Raw genomic sequence first — 16,034 nt, forward strand, 5'->3', positions numbered from 1 at the left:
GACACAAGTCAGGTAGTCCAAGTGTTGACAACTTACTTACTTTTATTTCAGTTTGGCTTTCATGTAGTGTCTTATACATTGGTTTTTACTATCTTTTAAATATATTGTTTTTGCTGTTCTCTTTCTTACAATAGGTTTGATCAACTTTTTGAATCAAATTTCATGTGCAATATTACCTTTGTTTTCCTTTGCTTGCTATTCATTTCATTGTTTGCATTAATCTTTTTTTCAATCAGTTGTAAAGCACTTTGAATTGCGTTTGGATTTGTTAGAAAGGTGCTATATACACAAAGTTTGATTGAATGAGTGATCGATTGAGTCCCTTTTGTCCCACCTAGGCAACAGTAGTCTTCCCTGCAGTATCCAACCTTTATAAAGAGAAAACACAAGCTATCTGTGCCTGTCAAATAATCATTTTCCTACCTGGTCAAGAAGTATGACAGAGAAATTCATTTGTTTATTGAGATTCAAGGAATTAAATGTTTATAATAACTTTCTTAATGTCTTCTCAATTAAAAAACAAAACAATGTAAAAGGAACACAGACAAATCATTTGGTTCGTTAACTTCCGAAGTTTAAGTCAAGTTTTAAGTCATTTATTTTCTGTCGAGTCACTTTGACAACAAGTCGATTCAAGTCCACATCTGATGAACGCCTACTAAAAACTATTCATACAAAGGTAAAACTGAGAATACAGACAGTAGTAATCAAACTGTTTGAAATGTTGAAGAAAAAGATTTTATTTCAACCAAGATAAGTGATGTGATGTTATTTTTTACAAATGCTTCATTATACTGAATGCATTAATCTGTAGACAGCTTGCTCCTACAACGAACTTGAATTGCCAAGCAACAGTACGTAACAACAGTACAGTAAAAACTTCAGGTTCACTGCACGTCATTGGGTTTTGGTAATTTGATGAGTTGCAAACTTATGGGACTTTTCAACAACAACAATAGGGCAGGTCCTGCATCGTTACATCATGTTGTGTTCTTAATCAAATTACTGCAGACTGATATTCAGGCAGTTTTACAGTAATTAAGGGGGAACGCCTCCAATTTTACACATTTAAGTGTCTTTAAAAAGATCTTAGGGAGTGCTACTGAGTGTGATAAAGTAGAATAAAGCCTTTTGTGGCTCCAGAGGAAACTGCATGTAATCTGATAAATTGCCTCCAGTGACGTCACTCAGTGGCTAAATTGCATTTTTTTTAATATGTTAAATTGGAGGAATTAGCCTTTAAGAGCACTAACAGTGACACACACAGTGCACAGAAGGTGAACTGGGACAGGGTCAACAAGTTGGGGCTCATAATTCTTTACAAATAAGTTGCATTAGATTGATTTTTTGCCCACGTCTCCGCTGTGTTGAGAGGAAACAGTGTTTATTGGAAAAATGTCCAACAAACTGAACAAGTGGTCCTTTAACAAAGTGCTGTCGATGCGACTGTGCCTCAAGGCGCGATTTCAGGGAAAGACTAATCTCACGCTGCCAGCCTAAGGATAATCGAGTTGTCATTACCGTAAGATTTATACTACAGGTGTCTTGTGCAGCAACTCATCATCAAATGAACTGGTGAGAAATTGATGTCGCACAATCTTCCAGGGAAGCCACTTCATCTCATGCAGCAGCTTTCTGTCTGTTGTGTTTGGCAAACCACTCGTCGCTTTTATCTTCAGCCATGGCCTGAAATCATAAAAGCATGAAGACAGCACAGTGAATATCCAACACATGTTGCATATTTAATGTGATGGGGGAAATACTGGAGCAGCACCAACCTTATCAAGCAAGTCGTTTCCTTTGGGGTCCACCATGGACAGCTGCCTGAAAGCCTCGTCTCCCACAAAGCAGATTTCGTGACCATCCTAAAGCAAAAACACGGCCCAGTTAACATTTTTGACAGAGATTCATTTCACTTGATTATGTCATCATATTGGTAAAGCGCTCACTGGGTCAGCCAAGATAACCACTTCCACTGTGGCTTTTCCAGGAGTGTCCAGGCTGACTAATGGGGTGAGAATTTTCTGATTTTCCTTTTTCATCAAGGCTTCGAGGTCAGGCAGCTGTGGAATTAATCATAATATTGATGAAAATGACGATTATGACAATGTTTTTCCTGTAATATTCGCTAGCACAAGGATGTGTCCATGAAATAATGTCTCACTTGCTCCCGTGGGCATGAAAATGCAATTCTCCCAAATGCTGTTCCATGATCTACCGTCCCACCGATATCCTGAAGCTCCAGTTTACACTGAAGATTAAAAAATATAAGAAAAACACTTTGATCACAAAACACAAAACGCAAAATGCAAAACACGGCTATTTATTTCATACTCGACTCACTTGTGTGTCTGCAAATCCCATCAGCACTGTTTTCTTTTCCTCATTCTTTTCCATCACCTTCATTCCCAAGAGAGCCGTCCAGTAATGGGTCGATTTCTGGAGGTCTGACACGCCGAGACAGACCTTCTGCACTGGGTCTGAGAACAAATGATCAAAGGTTGCAGGTGATTGGTAATAGGTAAGGGAAAAACAGTTAGGCACACTGAAACACCTACAACGACCATACTGCACGTATTTCGAATGCCCTCTGCTCAGTGCTATAAGAAGGCTATAGTCACATAGAAATTTACATTAAGGAAATGATGACAATAAGCCCTGACATGGTTATTTTACAATATAATTTTGTTCAGGTATATTTAAGAGCATCAACAATAGCAGATCAGAATTATTCTTCAGTAGATTATTCAATGAGTAGCTTACTAAGTGACATACAAGATGCAGTGACAAATGTTTGCTGACTATGACAACAGAAAAAAAACAAAAAACTTTCACAATAAAAAAAGTACATTAAATGCTATGAAACAAAGCAACTCTTTGCATTTTTGAATCTGCTGCAACCAACTAGTATTTGATCATTTTGCAGTGCAAGTGTGGTAAAAATGACTGCTATTGTTAAAGCATTTTCCAAACTGGAATCAGAGAGAAGAGACAGAAGTAATTCCTGCGACACTGACCAGTGGGAGGTTGCTCTTTGTCCACAAGGTAGAAAGGATACCCTCCTGGAGCCTGGGCCAGGTACACAGCCTCTCCCACCTCAGTGAGAGGCCAGCCCAGACGTTTAGCATTACTTACAGCTCGGCTTGACTGCAAAGTGAGCCCCTGTAGTAAAAACATACATGACAATATCTCTTCACAAGGCTGTTGTACCCTACATAACACAACATGCTGCCAGATGAACTCTCACCTACCAAGAAGTCATTGCCAAGTTGATACTCTCCAACCCCATAATTGTATGTCAGTTCAGCAACAAAATGGCCATCTTCTGGACCAAAGCCAACCATCGTCTTGCTCCATTTTCCATCGTAGGGTCTGTGTGGATAGATAAAGGATGAGGGCAGCTGTCAGTGTTAGGATATTAACAGCTTTTAACTCTGATGAGCTGAGGACAAAGTTCAGATAGCTTAAGATGAACCATATCTACCCATTACAAGTTGCTTTGCAGCCTTCCTCAAACTCTTCATGACGTAAGATCTAAAAACGGATGAGAAATGATAAGATAATAAGCATAGCAAGTATTAGAACATATTTATTAAAACACTCGAGTTTCGCTCATATAACATAAGAAGTATTAGCTAAACTAACAGCTAGCAAAGTTGTCGTTGTGCAACACTTTGCCTGAGATTAGCCTGTCAGCAACTGAAGTTCATCAATGGATTCTTTCACTCCTGCCCATTAAATTAAGCCCAGACACAGTACCTTCATACCCAACACATCTCGGTAAAACGTGGCTGTTTTGGTCCTGTCACCAACTTTGAAAACAAAATGCAGCGCTCGTCTCAAAGCCATATTTTCTTGGCGGATGTTTTGATGTGTGTGTTGTAGCTCGGTGTGCAGGGATCGACTGAGCGTCCTTGGTGATCGATGATTCTGTCGTCGATTGGTGAAAGGTAAATACAAATTAGAAAACTGCCTGTATTTACGACTGCAAATAAAAATCCTAGCTATTACTTCAGTCTGTATTAGTAGCTTGACAATAATATACTATAATGGACGAACTAAACAATTTTACGAAAAATTTAAAGTGAGATAAAAAAGTAAAACTACGTACGCCACCCATAGTCACTCAGACTAATGGTATCACCCACTATCCCGCACTCTCTCCCATAGACATACATACAATATACAAAAGTCAATTTGATGAAGAAAAAACAATTCAGTCAGAAGGTAGGAGCTGTAATCACTTTTTGGCAGGTGAAATACAGCCTTTTCTAAGTTGTATTGGCCCTTTAAAGGTATTTCAACAGGTAAAAAGGACTGGATTAGTTATAATCTGTCAAATATGACCACCAAGAAGAGGAGCCTCCAGGTCTGCAGAGATATTGACCAAGTGTGAAATCAAGTGAATATGATGCAGAAACAACCAGTCACAAGGTAGGAGCTGTAACCAGTTTTTTGGCACCACACCTGCAGCTACTTTGACGAGTTAACTTAGCTAAAAAAAAGTTAAGAAAAATAATTTAAGAACTATTAGAATACATTGTAATGATCAATTTTGATAATATTTTAGGGCAACACATCAACAAGCAGGGAATTACTAATATTAACCAGCATACTAGATACATTTAAGACTTGTGATGTAGTTGTATCAGCGCTACAGTTGGCGGCGCTGAGCAGGTTAGCTTGTGTTTTTACTCTGAACGAGAGAAGAAGAAACAGGGACAAACATGGCGGCGTACATGAGAGGCGTGATATGTCTTCTCTCCACGGAGAGAAACGCTTTTCTGACGAGGGGAAGCGGTGTTATTGTGGAATCGAAGCGGTATGTACGCGGACTGAGGAGGAAACCTGTCAGAGTCTTGTTCCCTGAAGATGGGACGGTTGACGTCGACGTAAAGCAGTTAACGCGTCAGTCTCAGCCAGCGGGGCTGAACGTCAAGAAGGAGAGGGAGGTAAAAGTCACCGCTAAAACCAAGCACCAGGAGGAGATTGACTTTGTGAAGACGAGGAGAAATGTGCAGTCAGCTGTTAAGGATGCTCATGAGACTGGGACAAAGGATCAAGTTGACGGACTGCGCTTCGAGAGGGCTTTTCCTGGAGATAAAAGACTGGCGTGAGTAAGATTATTGCAGTGGTTGTCACAGGCAACAACACTGGCATCCAGACAGGGAAGGCTATTGTTGATCATTAGATTTTTATAACCCTTGTTTCACTTTGATCAGGTGGGACAGATGATTAAAACAAAGTCAAGCTACCTCAAGAGAGCTTGAGTACTACATTTCAGGTTGTACTTTACCAGTACATATATGACATAAGTAGTTACAAGTTACTTTCCAGATGAACATTTTACATAAAAAAATGTGATCAGGCTATGAATTGGGATTCATTGTTATAGATTAAAGTATCCAGCAGTGTCTAACATAATTGATTAGCTTCACATCAACCAGCTACAGCATTAGTACTAATCCAGTAATATCATGTATAGTGAACGCCTGGAGGGGCCTGACTCGGTACTGAACGTGAATACCTTTTTGTAGCGTTGCTGTTTGGTCAGATTCATAATTGTGCTCACTCAGTCTTTAGAAAGGTCAGTCCATACTTAGAGAAAACATTTGATATGTGAGAAGTGTGGCATTATCCTCTGAATGAAAAACAAAAAATTGTGAAAATATTCCTCAAAAAAAGCTATAAAAGCTAATTATGCTAATTACTCATGCTCAGACTGCCTGTTATCGATCATGGTTTCTCATTTCCTCTGTCCTTCAGGAGGTTAGTCAGTGTTGCCCGTTCGAGGACGTTCCGAGAGCACCAGGGTAAAGTCCTCCTGGAGGGCCGGCGTTTGATCTGTGACGCCCTGGATGCTGGAGCCAACCCGCAGATGGTGTTCTTCAGTACGGTGGATCGGCTCCGGGAGCTGCCTCTAGACAAGCTGAAAAGAGCCACGCTCGTCAAGGTGAAGTTTGAGGACATCAAGACCTGGTCTGACCTCGTGGCCCCACAAGGGGTGATAGGTGAGGGTCATTTGTTCTGTTTGGGTTGATCATGAAGCACAGATTCTCTTGGGTAATTGTTGTTGAAGTTGACTTCTTCTTCTGCAGCCATATTTTCTCGCCCAGACCCCTCGCGGTTGAACTTCGCAAATAGTGGTCATTCAGTGCCGTTGTCCCTGATATGCGACAACATCCGAGACCCTGGAAACCTCGGGACTATGTTGCGATGTGCTGCTGCTGCTGGCTGCCATAATGTCCTGCTCACTAAAGGTATGCTCAGGTTATTGATTGCATATGTGAACAAGTACAGTCCCTTGAAATCAGCTTTGCTTATTTGCTTGTAGTGTTACAAATCTGTTGATATTTTTCCACCGACAGGTTGTGTTGATGCTTGGGAGCCTAAAGTTCTGCGTGCTGCAATGGGCGCCCATTTCCGCCTCCCCATCTACCCCAGCTTGGGCTGGGATGATGTTGAAGATCACCTCCCTAAACCTGTGACTGTCCATGTGGCTGACAGCAGCTGTGACACAAGCAGAGAAACTAATGATTTGCAAGTTTCTCACAAACTGTCCAAAGCGGGAGACTATGGCTGGGTCAGCGCGAGGCCCAATAACAAAAAGATGCGCTACGAGGAGTACGGTTCCGATTCTGACTCGGATAATGAATTCGAGAGACTCTCACTTCCCAGAGTGGACACGAAGCTGTACCACGAGAGCTGGGCTCAGAGCCCCGCTGCCCTTGTGGTTGGTGGAGAGACACACGGTCTGAGCGTAGAAGCGGTCCAGTTGGCTGAGAGAACGGCTGGCCACAGGCTCTTTATTCCCGTCATGCCTGACGTGGACAGCTTGAATTCAGCCATGGCCGCCAGTATCCTTCTGTTCGAGGGCAGGAAGCAACTGTTAAAGCAGGCGTCTGGGAGGATTTGGAAATCTAAAGCCGAGCAGCAGCTTTCATGATGTTTGTTCTGAATATCAGCACGTGACTTCTGGTGTACATGTGTGCAGATAATTAAACACTGAATTTCTGTGATAGCATCGTCTGAATTCATGCCCAGTGGATTTATGTCTCCTTTCCCTTTCATGTCTTTTTAGGCCTGCTGATAAATAGCATGTTCTGATTTGATTTTCTTAATTTAATATATTTTGTCTGTTGTAGACAAAGTCAGACTCACCACAAGTAACGCAATTTAGAGGTCTTCTCTTTCACCATTTATATATTACCACTACTACTACTACTACTACTACTACTACTACTACTACTACTACTACAAAACCTCCTTGGTAATTCATGTAAAAATGTGTTACTTTGGCTCTGATGCAGTGTGTGACTAGCAACTAAAGTCACCAAATAAATGCTGTTGGGTAAAAGCTGCATCATTTTTATTGCAAAATAAAGCGCCATGGAAGTATGAAGTAGCAGAAAAATAGAATTACTCGAGTACAAGTACCTAAAAATCAAGCAAATGTACATAGTTGCATCCTCTGGGAGCTTTAAATAGACCACTGAACCTGCGGCACATTTGTTCTGGAGGGGACCAGACTTTCCATCCTCACCACATTGTCGATGCAAATATGCAGAACTCGCTTCCCTTCCATCGCACCTGGACAGAGCACATGAACAAACACGAGTCCATCTGCATACCGTCTCCTATAATAACTGGAATATTTGCATTGAGTTTCTTTATTTAAACACCTCTAACAGAGGAACCGGCGAGTGGCTGCATTGCGTGAATTTTTAAACATATCCAAGAGCTAACTCCATTGAGTGAACTAAAAGAGGAAGCGAACTTTGTGCTTGCCAGTGAATTTTTAATGGGTGTGAGAAGTCATGACTGAAGTAACAGAATACAGGGATTTATACATTCAACACTTTCCCAATGCCGTTTTTTTTTTATTTTGTGCCTTCAGAAATAACCCGGCCTTTTTCATTAGGGGACCTTCACAGAAAATCCTCGTAATGACTTTGAGATGAGAACCACCATTAACAACTGGCAAGAGATGACTTTCACTCACAGCGCAACACACACAACAAGACACGGGGGGTTTAAAACATCAGTCATTGGTCTGTTACAAGCAAGTATAATGTGATCTTTACTGTATGTGCACCTGTCATACTGGTTTTTTTCTTTTCTTTAAATAGGGCCATAAAGGCTTACGGCTACATCCAACTGAGGTTTAGCACATCTGCACTACAAGTGAATTACAAAAATGCATTTTTATTCTTTCTCGACATCATTCAGAAACCAAAAAGTAACGACAAGGATCTTGCAGACGAAACACAAAGCAAAGAATCAGCTGAATAAGTAGGTCCATCGGGTAATTCTCTGGTTTTTCTCTAGAGTTCAGAAAAAGCTATTGAGTGGAAAAAAAAACAAACACTTTTCTTGAGGCCAAAACGAACAAAAAAAAAAAAAAGAACCAACAGAATCTCCGTATATATTACTGTAGGGACTATCATCAATGCAAGGCACCACAGGAGAAAGAGGACTCCATGAAAAGAGGAACATGTCTAAAAAAATTTTTAAATGTCAGTAAAAAGTGAGACGTCTCTCTAACAGTCTGACAGAGTCAGGGGGGAGGTGGGAGAGAGAGAGAGAGGGTGAGGGGCGGAGCGAGAGGTCAGGGTTTGGATGATGGAGTGAGTCCCATATAGTGTGTCCAATTTTTATTTTTGGACTTCCTCTTCAGATGGGCTCCGGCTTGAGCTTTTCAGCCAGGAAGTCGCCCACAAACTGCTCCACTACGGCCGGCGTGATCTCCTCGACGTCGCGGACGTACTTGGCCCGGGCCGACATGTCCAGGATCGTGAGCAGGGGCGCCGCTTCCGGGAGGTTCGTGTAGTCCCGCAGGGAGTCTGTCATGTCATCCTGAAGCGAAAGAGAAAGAGAAATGAGGCGATTAATGTGATGTTGCATGATGTTATAGTGTGTCTCCTTACATGTGGGGATGAATCATTTCCTGCTGGGAACAGGCCCAAACCAGAGCCTCCGTTTGAAGAGACTAATTTACAGGTTTTATTGGAGAGTCGAGAAAGCTCAGCGAAAAGACGGAATGTCTTGATCACGTTTCAAAGCAAATTCAAAAATGTCTGGGTACAAAACGGCTCTGCTCTGAAAATATAACCTTTAACCATCAGTTTCCTTTTAATCAAGCGTGGTGTGAAGACACATCTGAGGAAAGCAGAAACACTTCCGCAGGGAAAAAAAGAAAGTACAGATTTGCAGCACACTGAGTTCTAATGAGAAATCATTGAACCATTGCAGATCACTTACATATATTTTGAAAATGCCATAAAATTGTGCACAAAGATACCAGGATGACATTCCTTTGAGCTACAGGATAATATTGTTTATGATTTTTAATCATAATGTAGAAAATGTAAAAGAAAAAGAGGACTAGTGTCTGGAAATAGACGAATCTGCATGGAGGAAGAAACTGACACATCATTTGAGATAACATGAAGCTCTAGTGGAAGAAAAGGGGAGGAGGAATCAAAACAATGACAAAAGAAAGGAATGGACAGCTGATTTAAGTTAATCACACCGAGAGTAGATCAAGAACTTTTTCCTTTTGTTCTGTAGTGCCTTCTCTATTAGCTTTGTTTGTTTCAACGTTTCATCATCCTGCAATTCATCACGGTGCTGAATCAAAGCCCCGTTTTAAAACAGTCCTCATAGCACACTTATATAAAGCTGCTTTGAACTCTGTTTCAGATGATTATCGTTGTTTTATTCTGTTTTTACTTACTTTTCTCTCCCCGTTTTAGACATTCTGCTGTCTAAACCGTGGAGGGAGGAACTCAGCGCATTTCCAAGGCTAGAACCAGGGTTAAATTAAACTCCGGGGACAGGAAAGTTCCTGCTCAGGGGGAGGGAATCTCAAAAAAAGAAGGAAGGGTCATTAGCTCACTGAATCTTGCTTTGATGACAGCTGTATTGAAGTCTATGGGAGATATGTGGAGAAACACACGAAAAGCCAACAAGAAACACCTCCAGAAGATGAAAAAGCTTCAGAGAGGTTAACCACTGACTTTTTTCTCTCTGAATGACAGACAGGGCTGATAATACTTTGGCCATACATGGCAGGTACGATCAAATATCATTGATCAGACTAATCAGTCTGAACGGGAGCCCAAATCAGATTGAGGGACGAGAGTCGTTAACCTATTTTATAAAGTGTGTAGAGTCATTTCCTGCAGTCATTTCTTCATCATACCTCATACAACATAGCTATGTTGGGTTTTTGTTTGTTTCTCCATGCATTTCCCATAGACTTCAATACAGCTGAAGCCACAGTCTGGCACCAAAGCAAGATCCGGGTACTTTGGGTGTAAACATAGCTTTAGTTTTTTACTTTTTGGACTTGTGATGTTGTAAATAAAAGGACGATTTGACATCTTCAAGAGTCTTTAAAGTACTAAAATAAACCTATATGTGATTAAACTGGTTGGGACCTGTTGTCTTATACAGACTGAGAAGGCGTTCCAAGTAGAAATAGCTTGTTTTAGGGAGTTGCAAGTAAAAAAAAAAGAACTACAGATTTCAACAGCACATTTTTGTTTTAAGTGCAAACAAACTAGTAATCCTCAGGTGCAGCGACGTCACCTGAAAAAGACGCAGCAGGATTACGAGTCATGCAGTTTCAGTGACTGATAAACAAGCAAATCAAACACTGGACACACTCCAGGAGAGAAGTTACTCATCTCTCTCTGCCGCTCATCGGTTCAGACTTGCTCGTTGCGAAGGAAACTGGGACAGCACCCATTACTTGAACTGTGCTACATTGAGATTACCCCCCGTAAAATTCAGAACCGCCTGGCTCAATCTTTATTAATTCACATATTCTTGAAAGAGAATATGAAACTCCGTGCCGTCTTCCTGCAGGCAGCCAGCCAAGGGAGAGCGGAGAGCTGCTGCTTAGTCACGCAACCTGCTGCGTGGAGAGACGGGAAGGAACCAGGTGGGGGTCCAACAACAGCTCTCCTTTAAGAAAAGCCTGCTCACATCTGATACGTCTCATCTTCCACGATCTGAACAACATGTGGGCAGGAGAGAGAGAGAGAGAGAGAGAGAAAGCAGCGCAGAGCTGTGAAGGAATGTGTTTCAAATAGATTTGATTCCAGTTTCTATTTCTTTGCCATGGTTATGTTCTGCCTGAGGCTCGATGTCACCTCTCACCCGTCAACATGTCGGGGCTCACAACCCCTTGAATCACGAGCGTGAAGGCAGGCAGCAACTTTTAAACAGGCTTGAAAGGGACATTAATTATTGAGGCTGAATAAGAAATCACAGCCCTTTGTAATGCAGCTTCAGTTGCAGGCGAGGCTGCTTCTGGAAATTGGCATTCGCGCCTCGACAATGATCCTCAAGCGTGTGTTCTCGGGGAGTCAAATAGATTTCATGGGTTTTGCTTTGTAAGGTCACACAGTTGACTTATTAGACAGTACAGCTAATATCACTGGAAGCATTCTCCTTTCCTCATGACAGCATGACCTGATTTCCCCTCAGCTTAGTTCACTGGCTCAGAGGGAGAGTCGCAGAGATTAAAGATCACTTTCATATGGAAAAGATTATGTTGAAAATGCAGAACTAACAAGAAAGGGCCAGAGGGTGGCACTGCAACAAAGAGCTGGACTCCCTCACAGAGGCAGCTCCCTCTGATGTTAATACTGTTACTGATTTATGCTCCAGTGTGAGTTTTGTCAAAACAAAGTCAGAGATGAAGCGACTCTGGATGGATTTCCTGCTACATTTATAAAAAAAAAAAAAACGCACCCTCTCTGCTGCGTCCTCCCCTGTTATCAGAAAATCCGCCGCTATTCCTGCTAAATGGATCAAACCCCACAATCAGCTCTCAGGCTTTCTCGTTGAATAGCTTTGGCGGGCGCTGCTACCTAAAAAGGATAAGTATGCCAAGATGAAGCCTGTGACCTCTACTTTGCAGAACTGCTAACAGATGGAACAGATGAGCTGCAGTGTGGTGTTTCGTTGAAGGCAGCTCTCTCCCTCGTTTTATTACGCTGCAAATCACCATACATTAAAACCACTTAATACACGCAGACGTAGGCTGTCACTAAGGACAACGTTGTTACGGCAGAAATGCCGCCTGATTCTCCTGCAACATGCCCTCACGCAGCCGTAGATCACAGATCATCTGGGCGCATGGCGTAAAGAAAAACCACAAAGGGAGGAATTCCACAATCTGTCACCGTGGCCTTTTCCAGCCTCTCCGATATGAGGAGATGTAATCTCCGCGTCAGTCTTCGCCCCCGTAGGAAGTCATGCATCTTCTTTTGTTTGGCTTCTCGGCTTGTGTAAACTGCTTCTAGTGAGGTGCAGCTATTCCACAGGCCCCCCGCCCTCTGCAGCTCAGCCCAGAACAAAAAAGACAAAGGGCCTCTCTGCTGCAGCCCGCGCTCACAGCTGTGATAAGGCTCAGCGTGTGTTTACCGCGTGGAGCCTGCTGGGCCGTGTCAGGCTTATTCTGATTATGGATGCACTGTGGCATTTCACAGACGATGACCATCTGATAAGGCCTGAACTGAGACTGATAACAGCCCTCGCCTGCTGGCCTCTGAGCCGAGGCGGCGTCCATCTCACTGGCCGGCTCTGATGTCTTGAGGGGAAAAAAAAAAAAAAAAAAGAGCAGTTTTTTTGTGTGGGACCGTACATCAAATGAAGAGATGACCTCATCATGACCTCATAATGATCATCATTTTTAAACATTCACACTATGTAAAGCGGAAAATGTATTTATTGAGCTTCAATGCGACTTTTGTGACACAAGAAACAAAAAACTTTCATTGTGCTTATAATCAATAAACACTAAATGAATACATGTGATGCTAGCTCCTCTGTGACATGAGAATGCTAAGGTGCTCACAATGACGTCACTAACACGCCGATGTGTGGCGGGTGTGATGTTTACCTCTTTCACCGTCTCCGTTCAGGGTGTCAGCACGCCAACATTTACTAATTAGCAACAAACACTTCATCAGCTTGCAGGAATTTGCTCATAAACATAATGTGGAAGATATAATTCTGACCTGATGATGGCGCTAGATAATATGTCACTGGGAGACACGAATGTCATGGCTGCTGACTCACAGGCACAAATGTGAATACAGCTGCAACTAACTTGGAAAACAACAAAAAAATGCTCTTGAGTATCGTCGATCAATAGTCAGAATCCCAAGATTCCTTGAAATACATCCTCCTTCCTCCCATCACCTGCACTGGGATGCCTCCATGACCCAGTGCAACATCAGCCTCTCACTGTGCAACGGTGTAAATATTTTTGGAGTTTATATTGTTTATATTATTCTTACTGCTTGTTTGCCCATTTATTATTATTGTTTTAATCAATGCTCTCTATTTTTGCTCTCCCCTTCGCTGCTGAAATGCAAATTTTCCCATCTTGGGCCCAATAAATGATCATCTTATCTCATCTCTACAAAATAAACTGTATCCCTACAAATAAACGTGTCTTGATTGAAGTTATTAGGATTAATTCAGTGGGCACAATGAACGAGTGAACCAAATGTCACAGCAGTTCGTCCAACTGTTGTTGAGACACGTCCAACAGAACAGCAAATGTGAATGCAGCTGCAGCGATGTTATGTTATTTTCATTATCAAAAAATCTACTGATTGTTACCTTAAGTTATTGATCAGTTGTTTGGTTTATAAAAAAGTAGCATAGGCAGACCACAGGACTGTGTCTGTGCTGGAGAAGAACCTGGCTGCACCAAGTCTCATTTTGGGATAGTTGAAAAACCATTAAACCAACCGCAGTCGCCTTGGATGGCACTTTACCCCAGATGTAGTGAAGGAGCACATGCGAAATAGTGCTGGGTGACATTAATGAACAGCTTAATATCAGAGTAACTTTCCATTTTCAGTGTTTAGGTTGTTGCAGGGGAAGGCGCGATTAATATTTTTTTCCGAACAGCCTTCATCCAACAGACACAACGGTGACAAATGCCCATCAGAACATCCCAGAGGCCAAAGTGTCATCATCACACACCTTACAAATGTCTTGTTTTGTCTGACCAACAGTCCAAAACCCCAGAATATACAAATGCGAGACCAAGAAAAGCAGCAGATGTTCACATTGGAGAGCCAGGAACCAGTTTTGTAAAAAAGAAGAAGAAAAAATATAAAATAATTTAATCGAATATCAAAATTCAATTTTCAGTCACTTGACTAAAGTCATTCGCATTCATTCACGGGGCTACGTGAACATCTGTACTACTCTGTCTTTGCAATCCATCCTCAACTCAGAACCACAAATTTGAAGCTCATGGTGGCATGAGGAGAAAAGTCAGGGGACCAACAAAGACGATGGTTGTCATCCTGTGAAGGAGAGACTGTTAACAAAGTGCCACAGCGATCCATCTAATAGCTGTTGAGATGATTCAGTCCGGACCAAAGTGTTGGAGCGACTGTGACTGCTAATGTGGCTAAAAATATCATTTTCATTAAGTTTTACACACAAAATCAAGCACAGGAAAATAAAGTGTTGGAGAGCAGAATCACAGGCAACAGTCGCTGCTGCTCGCCACAGAAATCAATTAAATTCTTATGTGACTGGATAAAAAACCACCAGAGTTCATTTTGCATGCGGCAGCCAGTTCACAGCAGAAATGAAAGAACAAAAGATCTTTCATTCGCCGTTTGTAAATCACTATACAGCTCTGTGGCGTAACAGGATCCTGTGTCATTCTGCTCAGCCTCCCCCAGAGAGACTGCCAACATACTGCTGTCTCATGGACACAGAAAACCCAGCAGCTGGTCTGGCAAGAAGCGTGCAACTACCAGGGCTAACCCGGGCCAAGGTGCAGGAGTCTGAGCCCAGAGCCTGAAACGGGAAGTGATATCTGACCGTGAACCCAATCTGGAAACGAAAGCCGGTGATTTCATAGCCGATTGAACAAGAGCCAGGAAATTATACCTGTGTTGCACGGACATAAAAATATCTGCTTTAGCATGTGTGCCACGGGGGAAACAAAGCAGACTATAACACAAGACGCTTCTGGATCCCCACGAGCTCCAGGGCAACAACGTCTCTTTGTGTTCGGTCACATAAATATTGGCGCACTGACAGTGAATACAAAACACAAAACTTAAGCTTTTCTCCTTCTGTGTTTCGTGTGTCAGGGATATTTCAAGGCTGACATCCGGGCGGAGGTCTCGGACAGACAGAGGGTCAGACAGTTAGCACATGTGCGAGCCCCACGGCCCCGAAACCCGAGCCCGCCCTCGGTGTGTGTGACAGGAGAAACCAAGTGCGGTCGTCCCAACTGGGCGGAAGGGGAGCTGGAGGGCAGAGAGCAGGCGCGCTGGGGAGAGGTAGCTAATCTGGTAATTATGTCTGCTGCTGCTAACTCCACCAGCTCTGGAAAGGTCGAGAAAGAACAACACGAGATAACAAGAGTTATGAAAACTCCAGGGTCCGTCCCACACGGCGAAGACGTGGGAGGAGATAAACAAGGAGACGATGGAGGGATTACTTGGACGCAAGTCTGAGGGAGGAGAGAGAGAGAGTCTGCTGGCACGCTCTGGGTATACCCATCATGATAAGGGCACCCAGTTGGATTCTGGGTAGTGGATAAGAGTGAGTGTGACTCTTGCAGGTTTCAAGAGGCTCCAATAGGGGCTTCTAGTGCCGCGTTTTCAACACAGCCAAGGTGTCGGGTGCAGACGTCAGGGATCTACAACATGTGATTAGAACCAAATATTGACCAACACTGATCGATATTGGCTCACTAAAGATATATCAGATATCTGTGGGCTACTACTGACAGTGAATAAGTGGATGGCACCTCCTGGTATTAAAAGTGAAGCCAAAGCTGCACACTTTATGTCCAGCAAGGGCGAACTGCACTGGTTTCAAAAAAAAGTTTCTATATGAGCTTATGAGAAAATGACTTTACTTCTTACTTGATTTCTTACCTCAGTAAACTGTTTCCTAAAGAGTTTAAGGTCTAGTTTCAAGTCTTCTTCAACACAGCATGGATGGACATTTTGTGAATTATTTTAGAGTTA

The 16,034-nt window shown here is 42.6% G+C and overlaps 3 protein-coding genes across 3 annotated transcripts in view; 1 reads left to right on the forward strand and 2 right to left on the reverse strand.

The window, feature by feature from the left end:
- Window positions 1-557: 557 nt before the first annotated feature.
- glod4 (glyoxalase domain containing 4) lies at window positions 558-3,929 on the reverse strand. Its single transcript, XM_030408572.1, has 9 exons — window positions 3,760-3,929; window positions 3,485-3,534; window positions 3,252-3,372; window positions 3,018-3,162; window positions 2,344-2,480; window positions 2,165-2,251; window positions 1,950-2,063; window positions 1,779-1,865; window positions 558-1,686 (listed from the first exon to the last, which is right to left on the reverse strand). The coding sequence occupies exons 1-9, from the start codon at window positions 3,847-3,849 to the stop codon at window positions 1,621-1,623; spliced, it is 897 nt and encodes a 298-aa protein (XP_030264432.1). The 5' UTR covers window positions 3,850-3,929; the 3' UTR covers window positions 558-1,620.
- A 748-nt stretch (window positions 3,930-4,677) lies between these two features.
- On the forward strand, window positions 4,678-7,028 carry mrm3a (mitochondrial rRNA methyltransferase 3a). The gene is made up of 4 exons (XM_030408549.1): window positions 4,678-5,113; window positions 5,767-6,011; window positions 6,099-6,260; window positions 6,369-7,028. Exons 1-4 carry the CDS (start codon window positions 4,728-4,730, stop codon window positions 6,944-6,946), a joined length of 1,371 nt encoding a protein of 456 aa, XP_030264409.1. The 5' UTR covers window positions 4,678-4,727; the 3' UTR covers window positions 6,947-7,028.
- Window positions 7,029-7,777: 749 nt separating this feature from the next.
- nxn (nucleoredoxin) overlaps window positions 7,778-16,034 on the reverse strand; it is a 67,237-nt gene continuing 58,980 nt past the window's right edge. The window contains exon 8 of the mRNA XM_030408559.1: window positions 7,778-8,856. Coding sequence (XP_030264419.1) covers window positions 8,674-8,856 — 183 coding nt within the window. The 3' untranslated portion in view covers window positions 7,778-8,673. The remainder of the gene's footprint in view (window positions 8,857-16,034) is intronic.

Source organism: Sparus aurata, chromosome 2, assembly GCF_900880675.1.
Source record: "Sparus aurata chromosome 2, fSpaAur1.1, whole genome shotgun sequence".
Taxonomy (NCBI): domain Eukaryota; kingdom Metazoa; phylum Chordata; class Actinopteri; order Spariformes; family Sparidae; genus Sparus; species Sparus aurata.

What these genes read in the sequence shown, in the direction of transcription:
- glod4 (XM_030408572.1), bottom strand. Translation starts at nt 3,849, where the DNA reads ATGGCTTTGAGACGAGCGCTGCATTTTGTTTTCAAAGTTGGTGACAGG. An exon ending in CAAAGAGCAACCTCCCACTG is followed by an intron (nt 2,481 to 3,017) that starts GTCAGTGTCGCA and finishes ATTTGTTCTCAG; the next exon opens with ACCCAGTGCAGAAGGTCTGT. An exon ending in TTTCATGCCCACGGGAGCAA is followed by an intron (nt 2,064 to 2,164) that starts GTGAGACATTAT and finishes TTAATTCCACAG; the next exon opens with CTGCCTGACCTCGAAGCCTT.
- mrm3a (XM_030408549.1), top strand. Translation starts at nt 4,728, where the DNA reads ATGGCGGCGTACATGAGAGGCGTGATATGTCTTCTCTCCACGGAGAGA. An exon ending in CCTGGAGATAAAAGACTGGC is followed by an intron (nt 5,114 to 5,766) that starts GTGAGTAAGATT and finishes TCTGTCCTTCAG; the next exon opens with GAGGTTAGTCAGTGTTGCCC. An exon ending in GGCCCCACAAGGGGTGATAG is followed by an intron (nt 6,012 to 6,098) that starts GTGAGGGTCATT and finishes CTTCTTCTGCAG; the next exon opens with CCATATTTTCTCGCCCAGAC.